Source organism: Bufo gargarizans, chromosome 5 (genome assembly GCF_014858855.1).
Source record: "Bufo gargarizans isolate SCDJY-AF-19 chromosome 5, ASM1485885v1, whole genome shotgun sequence".
Taxonomy (NCBI): domain Eukaryota; kingdom Metazoa; phylum Chordata; class Amphibia; order Anura; family Bufonidae; genus Bufo; species Bufo gargarizans.
In genome coordinates, this window is record NC_058084.1 from 435,834,904 (window position 1) to 435,851,564 (window position 16,661).

General features: G+C 47.5%; 1 protein-coding gene across 1 annotated transcript in view; it reads left to right on the forward strand.

The window, feature by feature from the left end:
* Window positions 1-16,661, forward strand: part of PITRM1 (pitrilysin metallopeptidase 1) — a 71,329-nt gene that overhangs the window by 40,132 nt on the left and 14,536 nt on the right. The window contains exons 14-23 of the mRNA XM_044294376.1: window positions 18-156; window positions 2,484-2,600; window positions 3,785-3,914; window positions 4,886-5,006; window positions 6,004-6,080; window positions 6,549-6,714; window positions 6,864-6,964; window positions 8,142-8,262; window positions 9,517-9,582; window positions 15,652-15,764. Coding sequence (XP_044150311.1) covers window positions 18-156; window positions 2,484-2,600; window positions 3,785-3,914; window positions 4,886-5,006; window positions 6,004-6,080; window positions 6,549-6,714; window positions 6,864-6,964; window positions 8,142-8,262; window positions 9,517-9,582; window positions 15,652-15,764 — 1,151 coding nt within the window. The remainder of the gene's footprint in view (window positions 1-17; window positions 157-2,483; window positions 2,601-3,784; window positions 3,915-4,885; window positions 5,007-6,003; window positions 6,081-6,548; window positions 6,715-6,863; window positions 6,965-8,141; window positions 8,263-9,516; window positions 9,583-15,651; window positions 15,765-16,661) is intronic.

The window sequence follows — 16,661 nt, forward strand, 5'->3', positions numbered from 1 at the left end:
GCTCTACTATTTTGCAGGATAATCTACATACAATGACTTTATCAATGAGTCCTGACGAAAATTACTATGAAGAGAAAGCTCAACTGGAAAATGAAAAACTGAACCAGAAGGTTAAAGCTTTGACTGAAGGAGAGAAAAAGCAAATATATGAGAAAGGTAACTCGGTAACATATCTGACACCATACACATGTTCGTATTGGAACTGACCAGTGTTGGACAGTAGATGACGGTAAAGACTCTGCTCCAGTGTCCCCCTAAACATAAAGGTACAAGATGTACAGAGTTCATATATGCCAGTTAGATCTAGGTCTAGGTGCACAGATATTTACAAAGTCCCCCAAAATCTCTCCCCCCGCCTTCGAATGTAACCTACAGCCTTCCTAATTGGTAAATGGCACGGATAATGTGAGTAAAAGTAAATGAATCGCACCATTGGTGGTCACTGGAGGCTGTATTGGGGAGAGCTGAGAGTAGCAGGATGTGACACAGAACCTGTACGTTATAGGGGTTTTTGCCATCTCAGACAATGGGGGCATATCGCTAGGATATACCCCCCATTGTATAATAGGTGCGGGTGTCACGGCCTAGGTATTGTGCGCTGTGACACATATGCCGGGTGCCAGGGGCAACGCGTGGTTGTCTGCATGTGTGTGCTTTGCTCCCCTCCTTCTGGTTCCTCCTCTGTCTGGTGCTGGAGGGGTTAACTACCTTGCTGGGTCACTAGGTGCTTCTTATACCTGCGGCTTTAGGCCAGGAGTCAGTTGTACTCCAGCCTTGGTGTGTGCTGGAGTTATGCTCCTTGTCTGGATGTTCCATCTTCCAGTGTGAGGGCCACCTAGTGGGACATCGATGTCTTTGTTAGGTCTGCTCCATTTTCCCTACCTTACCTGTTGTTATGTTTGGTGTGGGTATATGTTCTGGGGTTGTTGTACGTCTAGTTGTTGTTCCGTTTCTGGTCAGTGTTTGGTGTTTCATGTCCGGCATGGATGCTAGATGTTCCCCTGTTTGTTTGTGGTGTCCTCCGGAAGGGAACTCCATGGTTTCCTGGAGGGGTGAACCAAAAGTCAAGTTTGTGACCTGTTGCTGGAGTGCTGGTTCCTGTATGTCAGTACGTACTGCATCCGTTTGGTGTTTGGATTGCAGTACGTTTGTATGGGTTTCAGTTTACCTTAGTGTGGTCTTCTGTTGTACCGTCCAGCAGCTGCGCAGGTAAGTGACCAAGCCTTCCTGGGTTTTTGGTCCAGTGGTTATCCCCTCCACTGGATACTTGCCTGCCGTTCCATTTGGTTTCCTCTCTTTGCTGTTAGGCCTGCAGAGACTCCTGCTCTTCCGTGTCTTGTCGTCTCTCCCCTGCTCCTATGTGAGGGATTATCAGGGCGACTCAGGGTCCTAGGTATCCTGGGTATGAGCCGTCCTACCATCCAGGAGTTAGGGCGAGGATTAGGGACTCTTTAGGAGGTGACCTGCCCCCTATCCCGGCATCCTGGCCTAGCTGCTTCCCCTACATACCCTTTTATTGTACGGTGGGAAGTTTCCCCCACTCCCCACCAGGACAGTGGGTTCCACTTCTGAGACCCACACCTACAATGAGAACAGAGCAGGGAAGCATGCACAGCCGCCCTCCGATCATTTCTAGGGGCCGCCGAAAATAGCTGAGCGCTGGCTTGGGTATTTCCATCTGCCCCATAGAAATGATTGGGAGCAGGGTCCGCGTGTGCGCGGTGCACTCCCATTCACTTCTATGGGAGCAGCGCTTGGTGGTGGATGGACCCCGGGAAATCCAGGGTCCTCCAGCCACAGCTCTCCCCGCTCCATTCTCTTTGTATGTGCGGGTCCCAGAGGTGGGACCAGCACCTATGAGACAATTAGGGCATATCCTAGCGATATGCCCCCATTGTCTGAGATGGGAATACCCCTTTAACTATCTCACGTTGGCCCCAAAATTTCTGCACCCGAAATACTTCAAGTTGAACATTTGAAAGCTAAGATTCTGGCTTTAAAGGGGTTATCCAACCCCTATAATGACACCCCCAAAGCCTGGGCACCTCGTATACATTATGCTTACCTGCTCCCTGGCACCTGCGTCACTCCGAACTCCTGCACGGTGACGGGGGAGCAGCCAATAGCAGGCCTAGCGGGTGATACTAGGAAGGCACGTCCCTGTCGCGGCCTGCTATTGGCTGCTCCCCCCATCACTGGATGTTTTGATCCGAGCGATGGGGAGAGGAAGCGGCGGCCGTGCAGGGATCCGGAGTGACACTGGTGCCAGGGAGCAGGTAAATATAATGTATATGAGGTGCCCATGCATTAAGGGTCATTATAGGGGTTGGCTAACCCCTTTAATATGATATCTAAATTTATGCTCTTAATATTTTAGCTGCGGCAAGCATTCCAAGTCATGGGTTATTAGTGTGTCGTATGTATGTAGTTGTGTGATTACTTTTAATATATTTTTTTTAATAAATATATTTTTTCCTCTACAGGTTTGGAGCTCCTGGAGTTGCAGAGTAAACCTCAGGATGCCTCTTGTCTCCCTGCACTTAAAGTGTCTGACATTGAGCCAACAATCCCGCTTACAGATCTGGAATTGGGTCATGCAGGTGACGTGTATATATTCCATAGAGCTCGGTGCCATGAAGTTTTAAATTACAGTTAGGGCATGTTTACACGGTGGATTTTCCTTGCAGATTTCGGCACCTATTCCAGGCCAAAATGTGCAGTAAAACTGCATCTTTTCCGCCACACTTTCCTTAGTGGGAATCTGCAGTGGGTATCCGCACACAGATGAGCCTCATTGAATGTAATCCGAGGGTCAGCCCTTCTGCCACATGTACATATCGTGTTTTTCCTGCTTATATTGTCTGCTATGTGAACATATTCTAAGCAGGGTGTGTGTATCTTGTCTTATGCTGTAGCCTATAGCTATCTAAAATATCTTCATTTACACAAGTGAGAAGGGTTGTTCAGCCTAGGAGCAGACGGTCCCAATGGTGGTAACCTGTGACCAAGTAGAACACTCATCTGTTCATAGGCCCACTGCTCCCGCACTGCTGCTCTGTTTCCGCCACTTCCAGTCCCTACCAAACCAGTAGTGGCTTGGTCCTGTAATTGCTGTGGCCAGTCACTAGCCTCAGCGGTCACGTGTGTTAGAATAGCAGGTGACCAAAAGCGGCAGGAACTGGGCAGCAGCACTGGACCGTGACAGGGGAATTGTGCGGCAGGGCAGCAGCACTGTACCGCGGTGGGAGCTGGGCGGCAGTACTGGACCGCAGACAGGTGAGTTGTGCTGCAGGAGCGGGGAAGCAGCACTGGACCGTGACAGGGGAATTGTGCGGCACGGCAGCACTAGACCACAGGTCAGGTGAGTTTCATTTTTTGTTTACTTGGCCACAGATTATCACCATTGAGGTTGTCACCTCCTATGATGGACAATCTCTTTAATTGATTTAACTAATTAAAACAAAATTTGATATCACAAATTGAGGCCTCTGCATTGGGTACCGCAATTTGCGTTCCCCAATGCACAGGCAACATCCGTGCGGCGGCCGGGACGGATCGAGACCCATTCAACTTGAATGGGTCGGTAATCCGTCAGCACCCGAAAAAATTAGAACATGTTCTATTTTTTTGCGGTGCAGAGGCATGGACAGAAGCACTACGGAGTGCACCGCGGACACATTCAAGTGAATGGGTCCCATCCGTGATGCGGGGAGCACACGGCCGGTGCCCACATATTGCGGACTCGCTGCTTGCATGAGGCCTAAACTTGTGTGTTGTATTTCAGGGAGCGTTCCAGTCCAGTATTGTGCTCAGCCGACAAACGGCATGGTTTATTTCCGAGCAATCTCCAGCCTAAATGCTCTCCCTGAGGAGCTCAAGCCATATGTGCCTCTGTTCTGCTCTGTTCTAACAAAGTAAGTAGCCCTTATATCCCACCCCGATGCTTGTAATGATGCCATGTTATATATAATATGTGAGCAGAACATGCAGTGACGTCTAAACATTACATTGACCTATTGCCGTTCATTCCAAAACCATAGACCTTAAAGGGCTTATCCCATGATGTGAAAAAAGTAAATCGCACATAATCTGGTACATGCCAACCTCTTACAAAGCTAGAACCAGCCCTGTAACGGACATGGATCCAGAGATTTCCTCATTCATTGATCCAATTGTTAGCGCTAGATTAATTTCAAATTGTCAGTTTAGGGGCGTGTCCTTTCTCAAGGGGTTGTACTTCCTGCTGCAGCAGTTGAAGGATGTAACTGCTTCCATCTCAGTGAGCAGAATAGAGGAATTAGCAAAGAGCAAACAGCAGGTGGCGCTATACAGAGATTTCTGTGTATAAATTAGTAGCTGTAATTAATTTTTTTATTACATGCAATTACAAAAGTATTCAGATCCAGGTGCTGGTTTAAAAACTAGAATATTTTTTGTGGGACAACCCCTTTAATTCAGAGGTAAACTCAAATTGGCTTCTATAATAATCCCCATGTTCAGTGAAGCCTTTCCAGTAGAATTTGAAAATTTCTGCTGTGCTCACCATTCACTCATTTATTCAGTCAGTCACGAGGCCATCACTAAATGTCATGATCTAATATAGGGCTATAACCTCTGCAAGACATTAGTTCCCCTTCTGGACATCCAGCTTGTGTTGGGAGGCCTTGGAGGGAGTCTGAAAAGATCCAGCTGGCACATTTCTGAAGTGTCTTTTGCATCGAGGTCCAGGCTGGGTCTAGACGCCAATCGTGGTCTTCCGTAGCATGTTAGACCATCATTTTCGTTTGTGGATTTAGATACAGCTCCTTGTTATTCGACTTATCTTCAGTAACATTCCTACCGATGTGTTTGCCATGTGATGACTGATGCAGTTGTTCTTCGGCAGGATGGGCTGCGGTGTTTATGACTACAGAGAGCAAGCGCAGCAGATGGAGCTGACGACAGGAGGGATGTCCGTCTGTCCGCACGTTCTACCAGATGACTCCAACATGGACACATACGAACAGGTGACCTGCACAGAAATACCACAGTGCCTTCTCTAAAGCCTTCTCTCCTCAGTCATCCTCTTCTCATTTAAAGGGATTCTGTCACCTCCCCTCAGCCAAAAAACGATTTAAAAGCAGCCATGCAGCACAGCTTACCTGGATTAGGCTGTGCTCTTTTATCTTGAAATCCGTCCAGCAGTTACTTCAAAAAACGACTTTGATCAATAAGGAAATTTGTCCTGAAGGTGCCCAGAGGGGCGTTTTTTTCTTCTCAGAGAGCCCAGTACCGCCCCTCTTTCAGTGCCCAGCCCGCCTTCCTTGTACTTTCTAACCGCCGCCCCCAGCCTGCCACAGCCTCCCCTTCCTCTCCTCCCCCTCCCTCTTGCCGAACGAACTCTCGCACAGGCGCAGTACCCACTGAGGGCTGCGCCTGTGCGATCAGCAGGAGACTGAGGGCAGCAGCTTCATCTTCGTCACTGGGCATGCGCCGAGCCCAGTGACGTCCGATGCTCGCTCTTCCCTCAGTCAGCAGGGAAGAGCGAGCATCGGACGTCACTGGGCTCGGCGCATGCCCAGTAACGAAGATGAAGCTGCCGCCCTCAGTCTCCTGATGATCGCACAGGCGCAGCCCTCAGTGGGTATTGCGCCTGTGCGAGACTTCGTTCGGCGTGAGGGAGGGGGAGGAGAGAGAGGGGAGGCTGTGGCAGGCTGGGGGCGGCGGTTAGAAAGTACAAGGAAGGCGGGCTGGGCACTGAAAGAGGGGCGGTACTGGGCTCTCTGAGAAGAAAAAAACGCCCCTCTGGGCACCTTCAGGACACATTTCCTTATTGATCAAAGTCGTTTTTTGAAGTAACTGCTGGACGGATTTCAAGATAAAAGAGCACAGCCTAATCCAGGTAAGCTGTGCTGCATGGCTGCTTTTAAATCGTTTTTTGGCTGAGGGGAGGTGACAGAATCCCTTTAAGAACAAAGCTTGAACCTTTCATGTGAATGATGCTATGTGTTTGTGTTCCATTAGGGGGTGCTGTTTTCATCACTCTGCTTGGACAGGAATGTGCCTGACATGATGCACCTATGGAGTGAAATATTTAACAGGTATTTCAATCTACTCTCTGGGATCCTGAACATCATTCAGATGTTTAAATTGTATATAAATGTGTATAAATTAAAATGATCTGTGCTCGAGGGTTTGTCCACTTTTTTTTATTTTCTATTTATAAAAAAAGCGGACAGCCCGTTTAAAGGGGTATTTCAGCAAAATAATTCTGTTGTTAAAAATATATATATAATAAACCAGCTTATAGTCTCCTCCTCCCCCCCCTTAAGTACTTGCTGCTGTCATTCCTACGGGAGATTAGATTGCAGAGACTGCAGCTACGAGGACTGTGTTGTCTATTAATATATGGTTTGTCACAGATATAGAAGTGTCTGTACGTTATTCTGCCATAAGTGCATAGCTCTTCGCGCTGTGCTTTCTCCATTCAAAAAAAAATCTTGATTATTTTGTCCATGGACCTCGTAACCCGGGAGCTGTTTTTGATGGAAAGTTTCATTTTCCTTTAGTCCCCGTTTCGACGACGAGGAGCGGCTTCGAGTTTTGGTAAGGATGAGCGCCCAGGAGATGTCTAACGGCATTCCAGACTCTGGCCATACTTATGCTGCTGTACGAGCAAGTCGGACTTTGACTCCTGCCGGGGAACTTCAAGAACTCTTCCATGGAATGGATCAGGTAATGAAGCTAAATGCGGAATTGTTTTTGTACTTAATTTTTGGTTATAATGCTGCGTCAGGGGAAATACATGATGTATGTAGCGGTGAACGTCTTTCTTGATGTTTGACTTTGTTGATACATTACCATTCAAATACCTTTTACAATAGGTCCGAATGATGAAAAGGATCGCTGAAATGTCTGATCTGGGCCCATTGTTACGGATAATGTCACGTATTCGGAAATACTTACTACTGAGTGACAGCATCAGGTAAAGTCCTATAAGATGCCGTTTTCCAGAATGCCTGCCACTGGTATGCTTTGAGGTTTTAGGTCTAAAGCCTGCAGAATTATGGATACTGCTCTAGTAATATAAGGTAGGCCTCATGCACATGGCCGTGCCTGTATTGCTGCCCGCGAACAGCGGGTCTGCAATATGTGGGCACCAACCGTGTGCACCCCGCATCACGGATGCGGACCCTTTCACTTGAAAGTAACTGGGATTGGAGATAACTCTGATCCTGGTCATTTTACCCCTCACATTCCACAACCATTAGTGACCACAGCATCTGAGTTAGACACAGGGAGGGGCTCCCACAACCCACCGCCCCCTTCCACCACGGCAAAAAGGTGGGGATCTGATCATTTGCTATAGCATCCTGAGTCTTTTGAAGGCTCCCAGGCCTGCCTCAGGTAGTGCTTAATTGGCAGCGCAGAGAATTCCCATAGACTGCAAAGGTATTCTATTGCAGTTTGTTAAAAGCAATCGAATGATCGCAGGTTCAAGTCCCCTAGGGGACTAAAAACTAGCGTAAAAAGTTTTTAAAAGTATTTTAGAAAATACAGAAAAATATAACCTTTTTAAATCTGCCCCTTTTACCACTTTTGCATGTAAAAATAAACAAACAAATAAGCATAATTGGTATTGCTGCATCTAAAAATTTAATCAAAGGGGCCAAAGTGACCAAAAGAATGGCAAACACTGAATGGAAAGTGCTCAAAAAGTGCAATGTACCCCAGGATGCTACCAGTGAAAACCACAGCTCACCTTGCAAAAAAAAACAAGCCCTCAAAGAGCTCTGTAAATGGAAATATAAAAAGTTATGGGTGTCAGAATATGGCGATGAATATGACTCCCCGCTCCTTATCCCGCAGGCCTGCAATCCTCCGCTGGGCTCCCTCAATGTCCACATCCGATTTGACATTGCTGCACACCAGATGTTGAGATCGAGTGGGCCCCAGCAGAGCTTCGCAGGCCTGCAGAAGGAGCGGGATGCCGGCTTCAGAAAGCGGGTTAGTAATCCTTCCTTTACAGGTCCGGATGAACGAGAGGATATTTTTTTTTCATTCTTTCACAACCCCTTGAAACTCGTACAGCTGAACATGTGAAAACCGCTTTTAAGAATTTCAGTCTGAATGTGCCCAACTTCTTTCTCCTATTCCAATAGGTGCTCAGTGAATGCCACACCTCAGCAGATTTCTGCCGCAGCAAAGGAAGTTGAACACTTTTTGTCTGGTATCCATCGGAATAAAAAAGAGCGCAAAGCAGTTCGACCTCATGTTGTTCAGGTACAGTAAAATATCGATAATACCGCAAACTATTGTGAATGTTGAGATTGAAAATGCCCCATCTGCCATTACAGGCGAGCCACGACCTACACATAGCTAATGGCATCTGGACAAAAAATCATAGTTGTTGGCAACACATCACCCAGTTTTCAAAAGGGCATGTGCTGCCAACTATATGCAAATAGAATGGGGGGCGAATGATCGTATTAAAGATTGTTCCTCCCCCTTACAATTGGCATTGGCTTGTGTAAAAAGCCATTTAAACAAGTGCCAGTTAACTTGTTAGATTGCTCTCTGTCCTGGCTGAAATCCGCCTGTGTAAAAGGACTATAAGCGCGCTATGTCCGGCAGACAGTTATTGAGTATAATGGACAACTTTAAGTTTGTATTACACGTTAGCGGTCACCTGGCAGTCTAATACTGCCACCGATTGCCTGATGAACGAGCAATCCAAATCTTTTGACATGTTAAAAAATAATCGTTTGCAGGCGGCAGATCTTGGTGTCTAAAAAAAATAATAATAAAAAAATCTGCCGCCGGCAAACCTGAGGAGGAGATTGCTGCATGTAATAGCAGTGGACTCCTCCGCTAGTGAGCAGGCGATTGCCGGGAGGAATTCTTAGATTCCGACAATCGTCAGCCGCATCGGGCAGTTTAATACATCCCTTAGGGGTCATTCAGACGGCCATATGTGTTTTGCGGTCCGCAAATTACGGATCCACAAAACGCGAATACCGGCCCATGTGTGTTCCGCAATTTGCGGACTGCACATGGCTGCCACTCTCTCAGAAAATGCCTATTCTTGTCTGCGATTGCAGACAAGAATAGGACATGTTCTATATTTTTTGTGGGGCTACAGAATGGAACTTGCCGTGTGCAAAATTGCGTAACGGGTGCGGACCCACTTAGTCTCATTGCAATCTGCCACGTGCAAATGCGGTTTGCTGCATCCACATTCTGCACTCAAATTCAGGACCTTCCATTTCAGTTGGCAGGTTTGCCCATCGCTACAGGAACATATTAACCATTTATCATGCTGAAGTGACAATACTGAAAAGTCTACCCTGTAGCCTAGAGTAAGGAATGGAGCAGTCACTGCCTGAATCGGGACAGGTATAAAATAGTTTGGCTATTAGAACCCAGTATAGGATTGTGACAGTTGACGGTATTAGTGATATTTAAATTTTTATTACAGTTTTTATAGATTATATTTAACTATGGATTTTATTTACATTTAATTGTTCTCATTCATAGAAATCTTTGAATCCTGCCTCGGTTGGTAAAGAAGGTTCACACACAGACTTCAGAAAGCTAATTCATGTAAGTGCCTTATTTAACATAATACATCCCATACAGTTTGGATTGTAGGCGTCTGATTAGATTTTACTTTTATTGGGGCAGTGCATGTTACCCGGACCCTGTACGAGCTGGGCACCAGAGCCACGCTCTGTGTAACTCATTTCTACCACTTTTCACATGCTACAAGAGGGAGCAGTTGTCCCACCTTTTGCACAGTTTGACAGTATTAAATGGGTTTTCCAGGATTTAGGTAATCTCAGGATAGATCATCAATATCTGATTGGTGGGGATCCGACAACCAGCACCTCTGCCAATTAGGTGAGAGCTAGGACCTCTTTGTAGACCTGTGACGTTATGTTCTTGATGCAGTGCATTTAAGTGAACACAGTGCTCAGAGGAGTGCTACGGCTCCCTCAAACAACTGATCAGCATGTGTGCTGGCTGTCAGGCCCCCACCTCATATTAGTGACCTATACTATGAATAGTAACTTCTATGTAGAGCAGCACTTCTGTTCATTACTGACTCGTGTTGGAAGGTATGCAACAGCCAGTCTGTGACTCCTGTCCCTAGGATTCTTGCCTTTCTTCAGGCCGGCCTTGAGAAAGGTCTCCGCCTGGCCTCCCTCAAAGGTCAGGTCTTGGCCTTGTCTGTTCTTTTCCAAAGGCCCTTGGCTTCTCATTCTCAAGTGAAAACCTTTATTCAGGGGGTGGCTTATTGCGTCTCCCGCCCCTCCTTCCGTTCTCCAGTGGAACCATGGGATTTATATCTGGTCTTAGATGCCCTTCAGTCCCCTCCCTTCGAGCCCTTAAAGGAGATCTTTCTTTCGTACGTCTCTTTTAAGGTTGCCTTTCTAGTCGCAATTACCTCCATTCGCAGAGTCCCTGAGCTGGTGGCGTTTTCTTGCCGGTCCCCCTTTTTGGTTTTTCATCGGGACAAGGTTGTCCTGCGCCCAGTTCCCTCCTTTCTTCCCAAGGTGGTTTGCTCATTCCACATTAATAAGGAGATTGTGCTGCCTTCATTCTGTCCCAACCCCTCTCATCCCAGAGAGCGGTCTCTTCATCATCTGGATGTGGTTCAGGCGCTGTGTCCTTCCGTCATTCTGACTCCCTCTTTGTCATCCCTGAGGGCTCACGTAAGGGTTTACAAGCCTCCAAAGCCACCATCTCCTGTTGGATTCGATTGGCTGTCAAGGAAGCATATGTGGAGAAGGGTCGAGAGCCCCCTTTCCAGTTGACCGCTCACTCCACTAGGGTGGTCGGGGCATCCTGAGTGGTCCGGCATCTAGTCTCGGCCTCCTAGGTCTGCAAGGCCGCCATCGGGGTCTCAGTTCACACCTTCTCCAGGTTTTACCACATCCATTCCTTGGCCTTTGTGATGCCAGTTTGGGTCGCAAAGTTCTGCAAGCGACTGTGCTCTAGGTTTTTCGCATGGCTGTTTCTTCCCACCCTCAGGACTACTTTGGGACGTCCCATGGTGCTGTGTCCCCCAATGCCATTCATGAGAAAAATAGATTTTTGTACTTACCGTAAAATCCTTTTCTCGTTGGATGCATTGGGGGACACAGAATCCCACCTTTTGTTTTTTTTTTCTTCGTTCAGGTTTCCCGGGACTCTTCGATAATGGTCCTCTTTCTGGTTTAGGACATGTTGGCTTCACTTTTCGCTCTGGATTTTGGTGCTACTACTGCTTTAGTACCAACTGGTTAGTTTAGTGTCTGTGCAGAGGGTGGTGCCAACACTTTTCATTTCTAGTGTCAGCCTCCTAGTGGAAGCTGGGCAGATACCCATGGTGCTGTGTCCCCTAATGCATCCAACGAGAAAAGGATTTTACAGTAAGTACAAAAATAAATTTTTCTGGGCAGCAGATCGCACTGTGTAAACAGCGACCTGCTGCAGAGAAAACTAGATTTTTGTACTTAGCGTAAAATCAGTTTCTCTTCCGTTCATTGGGGGACACAGACTTGACCATGAGTATAACTGTTGCCACTAGGAGGCGGACACTAAAAACACAAAGTGTAAGCTCCTCACCTTCAGCTTTCTCCCTTCCTACAGGGACTAAGCTAAATCAGTTAGGGCAAAAGCAGCCGAAGAAGCAACACAAAAAAAAATCACACTATGTACAAACCCAAAACCACACAGGCCCGAAAAGGCCCCTTAAAGCGAACCTTTCACCTCATTTTCACTTTTTAAACTATCAACAGTACGTTATAGATTACCTTTAGTGTGTTGTTATCCATGTTAGGTGCGCTTTCCTGCGCTCTTTATTCATCCAGAAATCGGCTTATAAAGTTCAAATTTTTGCTGTAACAGTCAAGCAACAAGTCAAGGGGGTAGCCCTTTCCTCTCCTCTGGCCGTACCGCCCCTGCCCTAACGCCGCCTCTATGCCATGTAATTGACAGCAGGCTCACTCGCAGGGACGGCGCTTCTGAATCCTGCGCATGCGCCGTCCTCCTCATTCGCCGCTCGCTCCCGTCTTTCTTGCGGACACAAGCGCGACCATGTAAGAGAATAGCGCATGCGCCGTACGCGATTCCTGCCTGCTTCTCTTCTCTACCTCCCGTGCGCGCGCTCCACTATCTTCATGCTCCAAGTGCCCCACGTGATCACTGTAGACTTGTAACCAGATTGCAAGCCAGTGATCATCGGGAGCGGAGCTTGTGTCCGCAAGAAAGACGGGAGCGAGCGGCGAATGAGGAGGACGGCGCATGCGCAGGATTCAGAAGCGCCGTCCCTGCAAGTGAGCCTGCTGTCAATTACATGGCATAGAGGCGGCGTTAGGGCAGGGGCGGTACGGCCAGAGGAGAGGAAAGGGCTACCCCCTTGACTTGTTGCTTGACTGTTACAGCACAAAATTTGAACTTTATAAGCCGATTTCTGGATGAATAAAGAGCGCAGGAAAGCGCACCTAACATGGATAACAACACACTAAAGGTAATCTATAACGTACTGTTGATAGTTTAAAAAGTGAAAATGAGGTGAAAGGTTCGCTTTAACAAAGAAATGGGTGGGAGCTGTGTCCCCCAATGAACGGAAGAGAAACAGATTTTACGGTAAGTACAAAAATCTAGAGATCTTTTCTAATCCGTATAATTGCGGGACACAGATTTGACCACGGGACGTTACAGAGCAGTCCCCAAGGGTGGGCATAGCAAGAAACCCTCCCGTCAATCAGAAAACCGCCGTCTGCAAAACTCTACGCCCCAGAGACGTGTCAGCCGACACAGATGTGTGCACTCTATAAAACTTGGAAAAAGTATGCAAAGACGACCAGGTCGCCGCCTTGCACACCTGAGGTTCCGAAGCCCCGTGATGCACCGCCCAAGAGGCCCCCACTGTCCGAGCCGAATGAACAGTCACCTGGAAGGGTGGGGCCCGGCTATTAACGCAGTACGCTTCCACAAATGGTCAAACGAATCCATCAGGAAATGGAAACTTTCGACAACGCCAGCACTCTTCTCAGCCCCTCTGGAATCACGATCAGAGAATCCATCCACCGGAAAGATGCCGTCTGGGAGAGATAAATTCGAACGGCTCGTACCAAATCCAGAGTGTGGAGCGACTGCTCCCGAGGATGAGACGGGTCTGGTCAAAATGAAGAGAGAATAATCTCATTTAGATGGAATGCAGACACCACATTCAGTAGGAAGGACTGCACAGGGCTAATGACCACCTTTTCCTGATGAAGGATCAGGAAAGGCGACTGACATGAAAGCGCTGCGAGTTCCGACACCCTACGGATGGACGCGATTGCCACCAAGAACGCCACCTTGTAAGACAGGAAGCGAAGCGACACCTGCTGCAAGGGCTCAAACGGAGAAGATTAGAGAGCGTTGAGCACTAGATTAAGATCCCAAGGATCCAACGGACGACGGAAAGGGGGAGCAGCATGCGCCAACCCCTGCAGAAACGTCCGATCCGCCGAAAGTGAAGCTACATTCCACTGAAAAAGAATGGAGAGAGCCGACACTTGCCCTTTGAGGGAGCTGAGAGCCAGGCCCAAGTCCAATCCTGACTGCAGAAAAGCCAAGAGTCGCGGCAAAGCGAACCGAACGGGAGGCAGCTGATGTCGCTCGCACCAACTAAAGTAGGACTTCCAGGTCCGGTGGTAGATTCTGGAGGACGACGGCTTCCTGGCTGGAATCATGGTTTGGACTACCGCATCCGAAAAACCACGAGCCTTCAGTACGGCGGCTTCAACAGCCATGCCATTAAATGTAGCGACCCTAAATTCGGGTGGAAGATCGGCCCCTGGGACAGCAGGTCGTCCGGAAGAGGAAGACGCCAAGGTTCGTCGGCGAGAAGGGTGACTAGAGATGCGTGCCACACCTGGCGCGGCCAATCTGGGGCCATGAGAATGACAGGCAGTCCCTCGGATCTGATCTTCCGGAGGAGACGCAGAATGAGAGGAAGAGGCAGGAACACGTAAGGAAACATGAACCAACTCCATGGAATCACCAGAGCGTCCCTGGACCGCGCGACAAAGTCCTCGACCTTATTGTTGAAACGTGAGGCCATGAGATCCACATCCGGCCGACCCCACTGCTCGCCACTATTTAAATTTTTTTGGTGTGCGGCCCCTTGGGGACGGATGCTACACTGGAACAGAGGGGATTTGCAGTGGACAGCTGTGGTGATCCGAACGCTGGCGGGAAACAGGCTTTGTAGGAACCTCTGGTCCTCCTTTGCTTCTGGAGAACGGGAAGGAGCAGGGGGCTTGGGGGTCTCCCGTCTCCTGGGTGGGAGTGCAGGCAGTTTAAAGGACTGCCTGAGACTCCCGCTAGAAAAAAGAAAAAAAACGAAAAAGAACAAAAATCAGCAGTCCTGCAAGGCAGGGAGGTCTGCTTCCTCCAGACACTAAGCAAAAACTGATTTAGCTTAGTCCCTATAGGAAGGGTATGGCTGAAGGGGAGGAGCTTACACTTTGTGTGCTTAGAGTCCGCCTCCTAGCGGCAACATCTGCACCCATGGTCAATGCCCGTGTCCCCCAATGATACGGATGAGAAATAGTGCATTTGTATGAGGTTGAACAATGACAGTAGCCATCACACGAAGGATTTCTGAAGAACCTAGGGCGGGCCAGAGGGGTGAAAGGGGAGGGGTTTCATATGAATAGCGACGAGGGGCCTGGGCACTGGCCGCTTGAACGCCGCCCCTGGGCACCTTCAGACCTAATTTTCATATTGAATAAAAGTGTTTTTTGAAGAAAATAAGTGATGGACAGCTAAACAGTAAGTAGCATTCACATATTGGTACTAAAATGCTGATAATGGTGTTAGTGTTCTATAATGGTCAGTATAGGTGAAAGACTCCCTTTAAAGAACTCTGAGGGACATGCTGCCATCAACTATATTTGAAGTATCTATGGAGCGACCACTGTGGATATGAGGTTGCAGATTGCCTGGTGCTGCTTTCAATTTGTTTTTTTCTTCTATCCCCCAGATTAGGTCATCAGTATATGATCGGCAGGGGTCCGATACCCAGCACCCCGCTGAGCAGCTGTTTGAGAAGGCCCAGGCGCTCCTGTCAGTGCCGCTGCCTTCTCACAGCTCACCAAGCACAGCACCATACGTAGTATAGCAACTGTGCTTGGTATCGCAGTCCAGCCCCATTCACTAATATGGGACTGAGCTGCCCCTATGCCACGTGACCGATGAATGTGTCGTCACTGGCCTAGGAAAAGTGGAGAAAGGGCCACGGCACTCACTGGAGAGCCACTACCTTCTCAAACAGCTGATCGGCAGGGGTGCCGGGTGTCAGACCCCTAACGATCAGATACTGATGATCTAGGATAGGTCATCAGTATTCAAATCTTGGAAAACCCCTTTAAGTCTCCACCATTTCTGTGTCCCTTAGATGGATAAAAGGTTACGTGAATTGGTGGACTTCTTCTCGCAGCAGTTTTCATTTGTATTTGTACCTGTCGTGAGTCCTTCACGTTTTTTGCATGACTGGTATAATGATGTTAATATGAAAGATGTCACAAACATGAGATAATTACTTACTGTACCAAGTGCAGATGGAAGTTGCTTTTTTGTGTGCATTGAAACCAGTAGCTATTCATAACATAATGGTCTTGTCTTTACACTTAGGACCCAACTTTCAAACCCTGTCAGATGAAGACGCACTTTTCCCTGCCATTTCCAGTAAATTATATTGGTGAATGTGTAAGGACCACTCCTTACACGCATGCTGACTATGCCAGGTAAAATTATTACGTCAGTTGTATCTAGTGAATACACAGTACCCTTCATAAAACCCTGACTTAAAGTGTATCTGTCACCCCCATTCTGGACCATTATCTATAATACATGAGGAGTACTGCAGATATGGAGTCCAGATCAATATATTTTATTTTACTACTGACTCCCGTTCAACCGCGCTCAGAGCTGCATTGAAATTCATTGTCAGGACTGCTGTGCATGCGCACAGGAGTCCTCTCCATTATGTTAGAACAGCACAGCAGTCCTGACAGTGTATTTCAGCGTAGCTTACAGTGGTGACAGCAGGGAAACCGGGAGCAGTAGGAAAAAAGGGTGATCATCATGTATTACTGCAGATAGTAGTCCAAAATTGGGGCGACCGATTTCCTGTAAAGTCTATCGTTTTGGTTTATTTTTAATATAATGCAGTGACAGGGATGTAAAAGGGGTTCTCCGGGAATTAAGAAAATTAAAATAATTAAATATTACTTTACTATAAATATATTCCCAAATCCCTTTCATTAGTTATAATTAGAGATGAGCGAATTCCAGCTTATGAAATTTAGTTTGCGCTTCGTTTACTGGTAAAAGGTGAATTGCGTTATGGATTCTGTTACCACGGACCATAACGCAATTCTATGACTTAATGCATAACTGAATGCCTTTAGAGGCGTTCCGTTATTCATTCCGTCACAATAGAAGTCTATGGCCTGCAAGATGAATCTGTTACGTTATGCAGGGAGTCCTGCATAACTGAAACGGGACGGATCCGTTATGCAGGCCATAGACTTCTATTGTAACGGAATGAATAACGGAATTCCTCTAAAGGCACTCTGTTATGCATTAAGTCATAGAATTGCGTTATGGTTCGTGGTAAACAAGGTGACTTAACTGGGTGA